This window comes from Nicotiana tomentosiformis, chromosome 1, assembly GCF_000390325.3.
Source record: "Nicotiana tomentosiformis chromosome 1, ASM39032v3, whole genome shotgun sequence".
Lineage (NCBI taxonomy): Eukaryota > Viridiplantae > Streptophyta > Magnoliopsida > Solanales > Solanaceae > Nicotiana > Nicotiana tomentosiformis.
In genome coordinates, this window is record NC_090812.1 from 70650503 (window position 1) to 70664345 (window position 13843).

The 13843-nt window shown below is 34.7% G+C and overlaps 1 protein-coding gene across 1 annotated transcript; it reads left to right on the top strand.

Annotated features, from left to right (window-relative positions):
- Window positions 1-5932: 5932 nt before the first annotated feature.
- On the top strand, window positions 5933-13813 carry LOC104096337 (polyadenylate-binding protein 8-like). Its single transcript, XM_009602700.4, has 9 exons — window positions 5933-6672; window positions 8091-8209; window positions 8326-8982; window positions 9088-9165; window positions 9257-9346; window positions 9861-9998; window positions 11224-11403; window positions 11476-11679; window positions 13349-13813. Exons 1-9 carry the CDS (start codon window positions 6432-6434, stop codon window positions 13589-13591), a joined length of 1950 nt encoding a protein of 649 aa, XP_009600995.1. The 5' UTR covers window positions 5933-6431; the 3' UTR covers window positions 13592-13813.
- The last annotated feature ends 30 nt before the right edge of the window (window positions 13814-13843 follow it).

A 13843-nucleotide genomic window follows, 5' to 3' on the forward strand; every position in this document is an offset into this window, starting at 1 on the left:
CATTTTTGGCAGTAACTTAGGGGCACCCGATATATTGTCTATTGGTTCCTGGTGTTCCTTCATTTGGTCTCTAAGAGCCTTATTCTCATTCTCCATTTCTTCCATTCTTTTCAAAATAGTAGCGAGGACATTGTCACTTGCACTGTCAGTAACATTGTGAGTTATACCTAGAGTTGGAGGGTCTGGTTGATTGCCATGTTCGTCCTCTCGTTGTACCGTGTGGGCTCTTATGGTTTCTATGGTCATGCATGAAGCTTGTTTGTTGAACACGCTTACTAGGGTATCGGTTAGCCAGGCTTCGAGGAGATTTTTCATGGTAGGCGGCGTCCCTTCTCCTATAGACATGGAAAGTCCTTTCCCATTTGGTTTCATTGTGCTGCAATAAGGGGGAGGCGACCTCTCACGCCCGGGGGAGGCGGTGGGCGTCACATCCTCGCCCTGTGTTTCGTAGCTCTCGTTGATATCGTTCATGAGGTTACGGGGGACGTCATCTGTCGCCCTAGCCTCGTTTCTTTGGTTACCTGCTATGGAAATTACTGGACGTGAAGGGAGGAGAAAAACTCTGTGGCTCATTAGGTTAGCAAGTCACGCGAGTTATAGATCTAATGGAAACTAAAATATTAGCTAAGAAATCCCCACATACGACGCCAAACTTTTTGACCCAAAATTTAGATCTAAGTTTAAAAAATTAGATTTTCTCAACAATATAGGGTTATTCTTAGCCAACAATAATACCCACTAGATTATTTAACTAGTATTGTGACAAGATGTTACCAGATCTGTGGTAACAATGATAAATATATAACAATGGACCACACTTAATGACACAAATATGAAGTGAATGGCATTTAATACTAATAAATGATATATAATGGTATTTATCTAAATATATGTAACAGAGATGACCGAAAAAGAAGAGGCCGTATGATATTACTTCTGACAATGATAAATGATTGATAAGTCTTGAATATTCAGATTCTCCTTGGATCGTGGGAGAAAAGTTAGATACAAATCTCAAGAAAAAGGTATTTTTTGTATGTATGTAATAAAGCAAGAATCTCAAAGAATGTCAAAGTGTTGTTCTTTTATAAATGAGTATCCAATTCCCTCTATAACTATGTCTCTTTCTATTTCTAAGGGGATATGTGTCACAAAACCCTAAAAGTACGGATCCATAGAATATTCATTGGAATATTCTCTTTAAGGTCTTATCTTAAAACTAGCCGTAATTACTCCATTTAAGCAGAGAGTGCTCGTCCTCGACCGTGATCTCCGTTGACTCCTCGACCTAGCCCTTTATCTTTTGTCAGATCACTTCGACCTTGAATCTGTTGTTTGTTGAAGTCATATTGTTGACATGTGGCAACCATCGAAGGCTCTCTTAATGTTGATATGACCTAAATATAACTAAGATAACTTTTGGCCTATACAGTAGTTTTGTGAGTGAGAAATTTCTTTTTGAAAATTTTGATTTAAAAAATTTATTTTCGAATTTTTTTCAAAAACTTGCAAAATTTCAAGGACAAACACATTTTTTTTTTTGAAAAATAGGACAAAAAAAATTATGGACAAAGGAGGCCATAAATTCCAGTAATAGTATTTTCTCCAAAGAAAAAGTAAAAAGTTGTGTGTGACTCTACTTCTAATGAGAGTTTTCCAACTTTTTCGTCAAAATAGAGAAATACTTTTTACATAAACCTGACCAATCACCATAACTCTCCAAAAAAAAAAAACATTTTAATTTAAATAAGTATTATTTTTAATTTTTGAAAAACTTATTCAAACAGTCAATTGGTTTTGTGGATCTTTACAAACTTGTTTTTAGTTTTATGACCCTAACTTTTTTTTTTATACATGGGAGATTTACTTTACACAGAGATTTGTCTTTCACACATGAGAGATCTAAAAAAAATTCATTTTCTTAATTTTAAAATTGAAAAGAGGCACGATGTACAAATAGCACATATGTGATTTGCATCCTCGTACGATTGATAAAATGCAATAATATATATATATATATATATATATATATATATATATATATATATATATATATATATATATATATAAGTTAATGCATCGATTTGTATTGTTAAGCGTAAATGAATAAATTATCAAGCACGTTGAAGTAAGAAGTAGGAAATGTAATTTCTCATTACTGCAATTTGCTCATACTTATAGTGTGATGGATCATCTTAGAAATCCATCAGTAACAAAGGAACTAACCATTTTGTCACTTAACATCATTCAATTAAATTCCGATTAACTCAAAAATTAAATAAGATAAGATTTATATATCCTGCATCGAACATTTGATGTGGCATGCCATAATAATTTTTCAGGCCTATTTCTAAGTTCTAATTAAGAAAAAAACAAAATGAAATACAATCAGAACAAAATAGTGTTGCTTACTCGAATAATGTTTATATATTAAGCCAATAAATATTACTCCGGCAATTATTAAAGTTGGACTAAGATACTATCAAATTGTCAAGTTATTGTTCCAAAACAAAATTTTAGTGAGAATATTTGATAGTCAAATCTAATAATTTAACTTCCTTAATTAAATTAGGACATATATTTATGTCACCTATATCACACGACATGGCATCCTTCATCAATCTAGCTCAAATTACATAAATATAGAGGAATCAGATCATAAACATTAACATTTTAAATACTTGTTAAATTGTCATTATAGTTTAACATGCGATAGCAGGTTAATTATTATCTTTTATCAAGTTACTAACCAATATTTATTATAAAAATTTACCAGAGATTAACTTATAAGTAATCTAATTATATAAATATATTTTAAACCATTAATGCATATAACTTAAACTCCAATATAACCAGTGATTTATATTTATTATTAATTAGTTTATATTTATTTTTTTAGCATTTCTTTACCAAACCAAAGTCAAATTTATGTGCCTGTAATATTCCGATTTTAAAAAAACATAATGTGGCACCTCTTGCAAAATAAGAACAACCATTTATATTTTCTCTTTATTTTTGGGTACCCTTTTCGCCTTATTAATCTATTTAACATGTTTTATCAAGTTTGAGAATAAAAAGAAAATGAAAGATAAAAAAATTGTCTTTCACTTTTCAATATCTTTCCTTTTTCGAGAACTATTTATTTTACACTTTTTACCGTTTTATTTTCGCTTACATGAAATTTATGCAATCTCTTTAATCATGCTTGCTATATATACATTTTTGTTTTCTCACTCGCTAAAAAGGAAAAGAAAATTAATTCCGAGAACAACTGAATAGAGTGAAGTCAATTATTGTGTATCGTTTCTACCACATAGATTTGAGATTGATCATCATTTCTTTTGTTTGTTCCATCATGAAAACAATGTTGCTTGCTCTTCTTGCACTTTGTATCTTGTTGGAAGGACTTCATTTATTAGTGTCTGAAAGCTTCCTGCAGTTTTGATCGTTTTTCTTATTTTGTTTTTCAGGATATTATTAAAGAATTTGGCTGTGTGATTCTTTTTGGTGATCACAGTAAAACCTATGGTAGGGGCTTCTTCTTCTAAGACGAAAAGACGACCAGAAGATGATTTCTTTGATTTTGTCATATCACGGTTTATTAAAGATGTTTTTGATGAGAACCCATTTAAAAACCAGGTATTTTCATTTATCTACTTTATTATTCCTTTTTTATTTTGTGTGTGTGTGTTTTGCTTCCAAAGAGTTTATCTTTCTTAAAGAATTTGATAAGATGTGGTTGCTTTTCAAAAACTTATAAAATAACGTTTCTCCAATGTTGCCAAAACACTAAAGGGCTGCTTGGCTGGTACAATAAGGGATAATAATAATCCCGAGATTAGATGCAAAATTATTTTATCTCGCATTTGGTTAAATTTTTGAGTTTGAGATTAGCAATCTCATAATTAATTTATATAATAATTGTGATATTATTCTATTGGGTGGGATAATAATCTCGGGATAAAGCACTACAATAACAAAAATGCCCTTTTAAGGCTTTTCCCCGACGTCCTTTAAAAAATTTGAAGTTGAAATTAAAATAAAAGTTTACCCCAATTTATCTAGTATATTTATCAAACACATTTTATTTTATACCCGGCCTGTATATCTCATGTTTAGTCTGATGAACCAAACATCTTACTAAAAATATTTCCACTAAATAATTTCACGACTATTTAACTCCCGTATTATAATTCTGTTATTACAATCCCATAATAATATATTTCCCAACCAAACGACCCATAAGGTTGCCCCCAATAGTCTATAATCGATATACATGAAAAACTTTATCATGCTTAATGAAATTATATTTTTATCATTAATCATTGATTTTATGCACTTTATTTACTATTTCACAACACATAATAGGTTAAGAACATATAATATGCTTTTATCGTGCTCGAGGATTAGAAAGAAAAGTCAATTATGATATTTTGAGATTTATTGATTTCTTAACAAAAAATTATATTTTATTTTCTGAAAGAGTTTTTATTGATTAATAGAGCAATTCGATGTAAATTCGAGTGGAATTCACAAGACGATGACGATCTCTCTATTTATGCATATAAACACAAACTAAGAACTCGTTTGGTCATAAATTTTGGTTATTTTTTTTTAAACAAAAAAATTAAAAACATTGTTTGTTCATGAAATATGATTAATTTTTTTTAAAAAAAATTAATCTTTTACAAGTTTCCCAAAACTAGTTTAAGGTAGTTTTTGGGTGAAATTTTTTATTCCACTTACAAAATTTTAACTTTTTTTTCCAAATAAAATGCATATCCAAAAAGAACTTTAACTTCCAAAAATTATTTTTCAACATAACTTTCATTTTTTTCCTCCAAAATTCCACCAAATTTATATACAAACCCTAAATAAATTTGGCTTCTTTCAATTTATTTTTAGCGTCTTTCAGTTCAATAGAGGGGTTCTGTATAAACTATGTTGTGATTCACAAGAACATGATAAAATAAGTATATTATAGTATGTACTTGTTCTGAAAATTTATTTAAATATCTAAGCTAGCGTTTGACCATAAATTTCCAAATTTATTCTGAAAAATTTAATTTGGGTGAAGTTTGGTTTGAACATGAAAATGTGTTTGGACATCTGTTTTGGGTGAAGTTTGGTTTGGAAAAACATGAAACATGACTTATACCCACAAGTTCTAAAAACTATCACAAATACCCAACAATTCCGTTATCAATAACATTCATTATATTATCGCAAATCATAGTGCTGAATATAAATAAATTTGATACAAAATTATCATTTTTATAATGAACTACATGATACACTATCAGATGACCGAGAAGACGAAACACCACCGTTACAAAATAATAAATGGTGAGCTCTTTTATAAAATACAAAAGTTTGGGGCAATTTTTAAAAAATATAATAGTGATATTTTGGCCCAAAGCCAGCTATTGAGCTGGGTTTGAGATTTGGGATTTGGCCAAAATATAGGCAAAATCTATGGCCAAACATGTGTTTGCCAAATAAATCCAAGTTTATTTTGGCAAAATCTATGACCAAACGGATCCTAAATTTAGCGACCTTTTATCTCCCTATCTCTTATGAATCAATTGTATTTACGAAAATTTATTTTGTAAATTCATTGATACAACTGCACATAATACAGACTAATTGACCAGTTCTTAAATATAAAAAGGAATTTCAATGAATTAATATAGTGACCAAGATATTATAGATTTAATTTTAGTATATTAGGAGTTTTAATTTTATTTGAAGCTTTCTAAAAAGGAAAAAACCCGACAGAAAGTTGAATGAGTCGCTCATCCAACCAATAAGAAGTCCTCTTATCGCAACTGCCAGCTAACAGTAGGGATTACATCAGACCACGTCAAGTGGGACCCTCTCCCTCCCTAATCGAACGGCGTATATTTTGCTCCGTAAATCATCTTAGGGCTTTGGCTTTGCTTACACACACAAAATCCCAAAACCCAAATTTTTACTTCTATAAGGCAAAAAAAAACCTTCCCAATTATTCTTCTTCTGCAATTTTGCAGTTTAAAGCTGCCCCTATATTTTTCCCCTATATCTTTTTCTCCTCCCTCTTTCTTCCTTTTCCGGCCTTGCCGGCGGCGATCCCTTCGTTTCCCGTCGGATCTCCGACTTATCCACCTTCCCTCTCCTCTCTTTATCATCTATCCAGAAAAAAAGAAAAAAAGCTAAAAAGAAAATCTATTGGAAAAATTCAAAATTTACTAGGGTTTCAGTATCTTCTATCTCAAAATTCTCAATCTCATCGAGTTTGATTGATATCGGCCTTTTATTTATATGAGATTTTGTATCTGCGAATAAAAAGAGGAGAGGGAAGTCAGAAAAAAAAACAAAAAAACCGGAAAAAGTTTGAAAAAGAAAATTATCTTTATTATTATTTTTTTGTTTTTTTTTTGTGTTGATTTGAGATGGCACAGGTTCAGGTGCAGCAGCAGCAGCCACAGGGTGGTGTGAATAATGCTGGTGGTGTGAACAACCAGTTTGTGACGTCACTGTACGTGGGTGACCTTGATGTCAATGTGACCGATTCACAGCTGTATGATCTGTTCAATCAGCTGGGGCAAGTTGTTTCGGTTCGGGTTTGCAGGGACTTGACTAGCCAACGGTCGCTCGGTTATGGTTACGTCAATTATGGGAACCCTCAAGATGGTTCGTATGTTTGACTTAGCTTTGTTATGTGTTAGCCATATCTTTGTTTAGCCACATGAATTATTAGCATTCATATAGATGACTCCAATTAGCTTGGCATTGATGCGCAATTGTTATTGTTGCTGGTTTTTGGGGTTCCTTGTATGAGAAATTGTTTGAACTAGAAATCGCTATTACGAATTGTTTGATGGCGTGCATTGAACTTCAGGAAATGTTGTGAGTTGTGAGTGGAAAGTGTAAAGCAATGTGTTTTGGTCGTGAATTTCTTTAAAGTTTTCGTTGAGGTGTCTATTGTTCACACGATTTTTATTGTTAAGTGTTTTGTGGTCCAGATGATCTAAGTTCCAAATTGCTTTGCAAGCTGTTAAATTGTGAGGCAGAAAGATGCTCTTTATTTGGGTGGGGGGTGGGAGGTAGGTGAGGGGGTGTGCTGGTCCTTTTTTCATGTTTAAACGTAACTTTCTAGATGTATCAACTTCCAGCCACTTTGATAAGAAAATGTCATATGTTGGCCCGGACACCACCGTCATAAAAAAGAAGAAAGTGTATTCTTTTATGTGCGCATTGCTTTTTAGAAAACTATTTGGAAAAATAAGCTGCTGATTATCCTATTGTATTGCAACTGTAATTGTTCTGCCCACGGTGGCTCCTGCTTTGGCTTAGCAGCCTATAATATGTGAGGCGACAAAGCAACTTAGTCGGACAAAAGCAAAAGTTACAACAGGCTGGATATTTGGTATTTTCAACTATAAGATTAGGTTGTTTCTGTGTGAACTATAAGTCACGGCTTCGAGCCATGGGAGCAACCACTAATGCTTGCATTAGGGTAGGCTGTCTACATCACACCCCGTGGGGTCCGGACCTTCTCGGGACCCTGGTTGAACGCGGGATGCTTTGTGCACCGGGCTGCCCTATCTAGAAGATGAAATTGCAAATCTTGGATATTCAATTTCCCGTAGACTTTGAGCTCTTTTCTTATTTGAGCGCAATGAGATTAATTTTCAGTTTGACTGGACACCTACTTTTGCATGCATTGATGCGTGCCTGAGTCCCCGACTTCATGGTTCTGAATTGCATGTGTTGATATCCGTGGTGTGGGTGGTGTGGGGGCTAGTTTGTGCGCTTATTATGCTATCATGTCAACCATAATTTTCCAAGTGGAATGTAGTGCAACTTTAACTACTAAATCGTTTTCTTATAGTATTTTGCCTGTACATATACTAGTCATCAAAATTTTCATGTCCAAAGCGCTACAAAATGTTAATCACCATCACCAATAGCAATACAGAAAGACAACATGCTGTTAGCAAGTTATCCGTCTCTTTTTCTTTTCGATTTTTTACTTTGTTTCTTCGACTATTTTATTATATTTTTTCTTTGGTGCCTCATCAACAGTTCAATTATCTTATTTGTAACAGCTGCAAGGGCGTTGGAAGTGCTGAACTTTACTCCTCTCCATGGAAAGCCAATCAGGATAATGTACTCAAACCGAGACCCAACTATACGAAGAAGTGGCAATGGGAACATATTTATTAAGGTCACTTTATTGAATTTATAGAGAGTTTTTCTTGTTTGATGGATTGGTTAACTTATTTATAGCTTCAAAATATTCTCAAGTCTCAACCTACTTTTTTTTTGCCTTTTGTTTTGCAGAATTTGGACAAGGCAATTGACCACAAAGCATTACATGATACATTTTCTGCATTTGGAAATATTCTCTCTTGTAAGGTAGCTGTGGATTCATCTGGTCAGTCCAAGGGCTATGGGTTTGTGCAGTATGACAGTGAAGAAGCTGCCCAAAAAGCTATTGAGAAACTGAATGGTATGCTGCTGAATGATAAGCAAGTATATGTAGGACCCTTCGTTCGTAAGCATGAAAGAGATATGGCTGTGGATAAGACAAGATTTACCAATGTATTCGTGAAGAATTTATCTGAATCAACGTTAGAGGAAGAGCTCCGGAAAATCTTTGGTGAATTTGGTGCTATTACTAGCGTCGCAGTTATGAAGGATGAAGATGGAAAATCCAGGTGCTTTGGATTTGTCAACTTTGAGAATGCTGAAGATGCTGCTAGAGCTGTTGAAGCTCTGAATGGTTACAAATTGGATAACAAAGATTGGTTTGTAGGAAGAGCTCAGAAGAAATCAGAGAGGGAAATGGAATTAAAACATCGGTTTGAGCAAAGTGCCAAGGAGGCAGTTGACAAATCACAAGGTTTAAATCTATACATAAAAAATTTAGATGACAGCATTAGTGATGAAAAGCTTAAGGAATTGTTCTCTCCGTATGGCACAATCACTTCATGCAAGGTAAGCTGCATTATTTTTCTTTCAAAAATTTATACAAGCCTCCAATTCTGATATATGCAATTTGATTGGAAGTGTGGTTGTTTTTTGATGTTTGCTGCTATACAGGTTATGAGAGATCCTAGTGGGGTAAGCAAAGGATCAGGATTTGTTGCATTCTCAAACCCTGAAGAGGCTTCAAGAGCGGTGTGTTCCTTAACCATTCTAATACAGTTAGTAAAAGTCAACTGAACATGGACAGGGTAGAGTTTGAACTTTTAACTGTTTTTCTTCACAGCTTTCGGAGATGAATGGAAAGATGGTTGTTAGCAAACCTCTGTATGTTGCCCTTGCGCAACGCAAGGAAGAGAGAAGAGCAAGGTTACAGGTATTTTTATTTGTCTCTCTTTTTTTGGGCTTAAACAATTGAAAAATTATGGTCTTCGTCTCTATTTAATGCGATCTTCTTTTTGAATTTCTTTGTTATCCAATTTTGACTTATTGGCTTTGGCACTTCTGATTTAATTAGTAACCAAATATTTCACCATCTTAAAGATTTGTGTTTGTTTATATTTCATTGAATTTCTTTTGAGTCTTTCGAAACTGACCTAACAATACCATATAAAAAAGAGAAAGCCTTTAGTTGGTTGTTACAACTGCTGATTTTTCTAGAGAAAATGTGTGATGAAGGTGGGATGAAAGAGCAGTTGGCGGAGGAGAGGGTTGGGGAGTTGAATTGAGGTGGCTGGGTGCCAGGACATAGAGGGATCTTTTGGATATAAGCTCTGCTCCATGCTTGCTAGATATATTGATTAGGATGCGTTTACTAACTTACCTATTTACTAAATCCTTTACATGATGATACTAATACAGTTTTATGTTTCATTTGTTTTAAATTGTAGGCTCAGTTTTCTCAGATGCGTCCAATTGCAATGGCATCTTCAGTTGCTCCTCGAATGCCGATGTACCCTCCTGGCGGTCCTGGTCTAGGTCAACAAATATTCTATGGCCAGCCACAACCAGCTATGCTTCCCCCACAAGTAATAAATCGTCGTGTATATTCTGTTTTAACCTTTGAAACTTAGGGATTCTCATTTTTTGTTATTAAGGGTCGTTTGGTAGAAGGTATTAGAAAAAACAATGCAAGCATTAACTTTGTGCATTTTTTCAACCTATGTATTACTAATATTTGTATTAGTTATACATCCTATTTGGTATTATTCTATGTATAACTAATACACAGCAAACCATGGTATTAGCAATGCAAGGGTTTTTAATATTTGCAAAGCATTGTTAACGACATAATTGCCCCTCAAAGTATACAAAGTTAAGAATGTGGTGGGTATTTTTGTAAACAACTAATTTTTTAAGAAATTATGCAATGCTTTAATACACCCAACCAAACAGTGGATAAGCAATAATCTCTGCATAACTAATCTCAGCATTGCTAATACACCCTATCCAACACTATTTTTATATATCCTACCAAACAACCCCTTAGTTTCTTACTTTGACAAGTGGTTTTCAATATTTTGCTAACTGACTGGTAGTCTCAAAAGTTGTATGTCCTGGATTGTCTTTTCTGTGGAGTTGGTATCTTGTGCGATGGATGTGGTTGGAAATTCGTGGAGATTAGAGGATACGAGTTTAAAATTCCTCATTTTGTAATGAGAGCTCTTAAGATCCTCTACAAATTTTTCCGAAACAGGCAAAACATATTTTTGATATGTGGATCATGCTGATACTTTGATCCTTTACTCTGCTGATGTTGTCTGTGCCTCCAGCAAAATAGTCATAGTTGTTAGATACAGAGATCAGTGACCTTGCAGTCTATTCTTCCCGACATTGTTTGGATATTGTCTGTGATCTTCTTCACCGGATGTTTATTTAGCCTTCAAGTCAGATGGCTTTACAGTTGTAATGTGAGTAGGAGGCTTATTAGGCAGAGAATATTGATGAGTTGCTTATGCCTGGTCCCGTAGTAGTTATAACTCTATAGTTTGGAAGGTAATCTGAAAAGAGTGGAGGGAGGGAAATATAAAGAGTGAAAGAACATTTCAAAAAAGGACGAGAGTAAAAAGAAACTCCTACAGTTCTTGTGTCTCACTTCATTTTTCTGTAGTCAAATTGCATTTATATATTGCCTTTCTTTGAGTTATAGTGGATCCATATTGGCTGACTGGAATTCTTTATCCGAACTAATTTTGGATTGAGGCATCGCTGATAGAATTTAATGGTGCCCATCTACTTTTCTTTAATTGTCAGGCTGGTTTTGGATATCAGCAGCAACTTGTACCTGGAATGAGGCCTGGTGGGGGACCCATGCCTAATTTCTTTATGCCCATGGTTCAGCAAGGGCAGCAAGGTCAACGTCCCGGAGGCCGACGCGGAGGTGCTGTTCCATTGCAGCAGGGCCAGCAGCCAGTTCCATTGATGCAGCAACAGGTTTGTGGCAAGTTTTGCTGTCTCTCTGTGTGATGCGTTTATAGAAGTGCTCAAAGTTTGCTTTCATGGCAGATGTTTCCAAGGGGGCGTGGATATCGGTATCCTCCAGGACGTGGCCTCCCCGATGTAGCTTTTCCAGGTGTAGGTGGTGGCATGTTCTCTATCCCATATGATATGGGTGGCATGCCTGTTCGTGATGCAGGAATTGTTCAACCTATTCCAGTAGGGGCTTTGGCTACTGCTCTGGCTAATTCTTCTCCAACAGAGCAAAGGACGGTATGGTTCTTTCTTATAGAAGCTAAAACCGATCCCCAAGAACATGAAAGTAATTGTTTCCCAAGAACATGAAAGTAATTGCCGCTTCAGCTTTCCTCTTCTGGTTTCTGTTTCATCACCAGAAATATTAGCTTGATCTTCCTTCCCAAAGAGATGAAATTTGAAAGAATTTCTTGATCAAAATAAATTCTGAAAGGGGTAGGAAAACAGAGGTTCTATCGTTAGAATACTGAAGACCTTAAATTTCACCTTTCAGCCCCTAGCTTTTGCGGTATCTGAATTAATCTTTCCTATTAAACTGAAATAGTATAAAGAGCTTGATAAATATAAGTTAGCATGTCCATACAGTATTAGCTCTACTTGAAGGTAGGCTTGGTTCCTATAAACTATGGGTCAGAAGGTATTATGCTGGTCTTTCATTTTTTCTTAAACATTCTCCCTTTGGGTGTGTTTGGTACGAAGGAAAATGTTTTCCAATTTTTCAATGTTTGGTTGGCTTAAATGTTTTGAAAAATATTTTCCCCTATCAACTCATTTTCCAAAACCTTTTTTCAACCTTCCCCACCTTATTCCCCATCCCCACCACCCCACCCCAAACCACACCTCCACTTACCCGCCCCCACCCTTTTTTTTTATTTCAACAAATGAGTATTTTCTTTTTCATGATATAAAAAGTATTTTTTTTATTTTAACAAAATAATATGTTTTTTTCATGATGTAGAAAAAGTATTTTCTTTTTTTTTTTTCCAATAAAATGATTACTTTATTTTCATGTTGTAGAAAGATTACTTTCTTTTTCAATATAAAAAAGAATATTTTCTTTTTAGTTATAGAGCATTAATTTCAACGTCGTTTTGCGTAAAAATGTAAAACATCACACTAGTTCCTTTGGGTTTGTGTGAATTTTTAGAAGAATAATTAAATTGTTGAAATCCTGAAAACATTGGGTATTTGGGGGGGGGGGGGGAAGGAACATGGGGACTTGTGGAAAAGGGGTGAGGAGAGTAGCATTAAAAAATATTTTCTATTCTCTAGCCGAACACTAGAAAATATTTACCGGAATTTTTTTTTCCGCTCACCAACCAAACAAGGGAAAATAAGTGATAAAACCACTCATTTTCCATGAAAACATTTTCTAGGTCCCTTTATCTTCCTTTGTTCACCTGAAGAGTATGAATTAGGAATTGGCAAAGCTCAACAATATCAGTAAATTGTCAAATGCATACTAATACCTGATCATTCCAAATTTGACGAGAAATATTTAATTATTTTCAAAGCTCCAGCCTTTATTTTGACGTATATTTACCCAGAAGCACGACTAATTAATTCTACCATTCTCTCGAACTTTGATTTAAAGCTGACCCAATCTACAAAATGTGGCGGAGGGAGTATTATTTGATTGCTTATTGAGGACAATGTACTTTTTTACAGCACTTTACGTTTGGAGGATGAGGTCTGAATTCTCATTGAATTTTTTGAGATGTCCTACTGCTCTCGTGTTTTTTTTTTGTTTTAAAAAATAAAGTCCTATAAAGCAAAAGGTGCCTTCAATTGTATGCAACTTTTCTTGGCACGACTAAGTACCAACAGAACAACAGAGGTTGCAATGCTGACTGTGTGGACTATGCTTTAGTTTCCCCTTTGAACAATTTATATGGTTTGTCTGCAGATGCTAGGTGAAAACTTGTACCCCTTGGTCGAACAGTTGGAGCCAGAAACGGCTGCCAAGGTGACTGGCATGCTCTTGGAGATGGACCAGACTGAGGTATTGCACTTGCTTGAGTCGCCTGAAGCCCTGAAAGCGAAGGTTGCAGAGGCTATGGAGGTTCTGAGGAATGTTTCTCAGCAGCAGTCGAGCAATCCAGCCGATCAGTTGGCTTCATTGTCACTGAATGATGGTCTGGTTTCTTAAGTTCAAAAATATCTAATGCTCTTCACCGTCAAGTACTATTCATCTCTAGGGTGATTTCACTTTTGGATTTTCTTCACCTAGACAATCTCTTAGACTTCATTGCTTGACTAGCATATTGTTGGGATTGCATTTCGTTTCAGTTTTTGGAGTTTCTCAGACAACTGGTTTACCAGAACCTTTGCGCTGGTACTTTTATTTATGGCTTTTGACAACTTTGGATTATTTCTTTGGTTTACTTTTTTGGTACATATG

What these genes read in the sequence shown, in the direction of transcription:
- LOC104096337 (XM_009602700.4), top strand. Translation starts at nt 6,432, where the DNA reads ATGGCACAGGTTCAGGTGCAGCAGCAGCAGCCACAGGGTGGTGTGAAT. An exon ending in AGAGAAGAGCAAGGTTACAG is followed by an intron (nt 9,347 to 9,860) that starts GTATTTTTATTT and finishes TTTAAATTGTAG; the next exon opens with GCTCAGTTTTCTCAGATGCG. An exon ending in CTCCAACAGAGCAAAGGACG is followed by an intron (nt 11,680 to 13,348) that starts GTATGGTTCTTT and finishes GTTTGTCTGCAG; the next exon opens with ATGCTAGGTGAAAACTTGTA.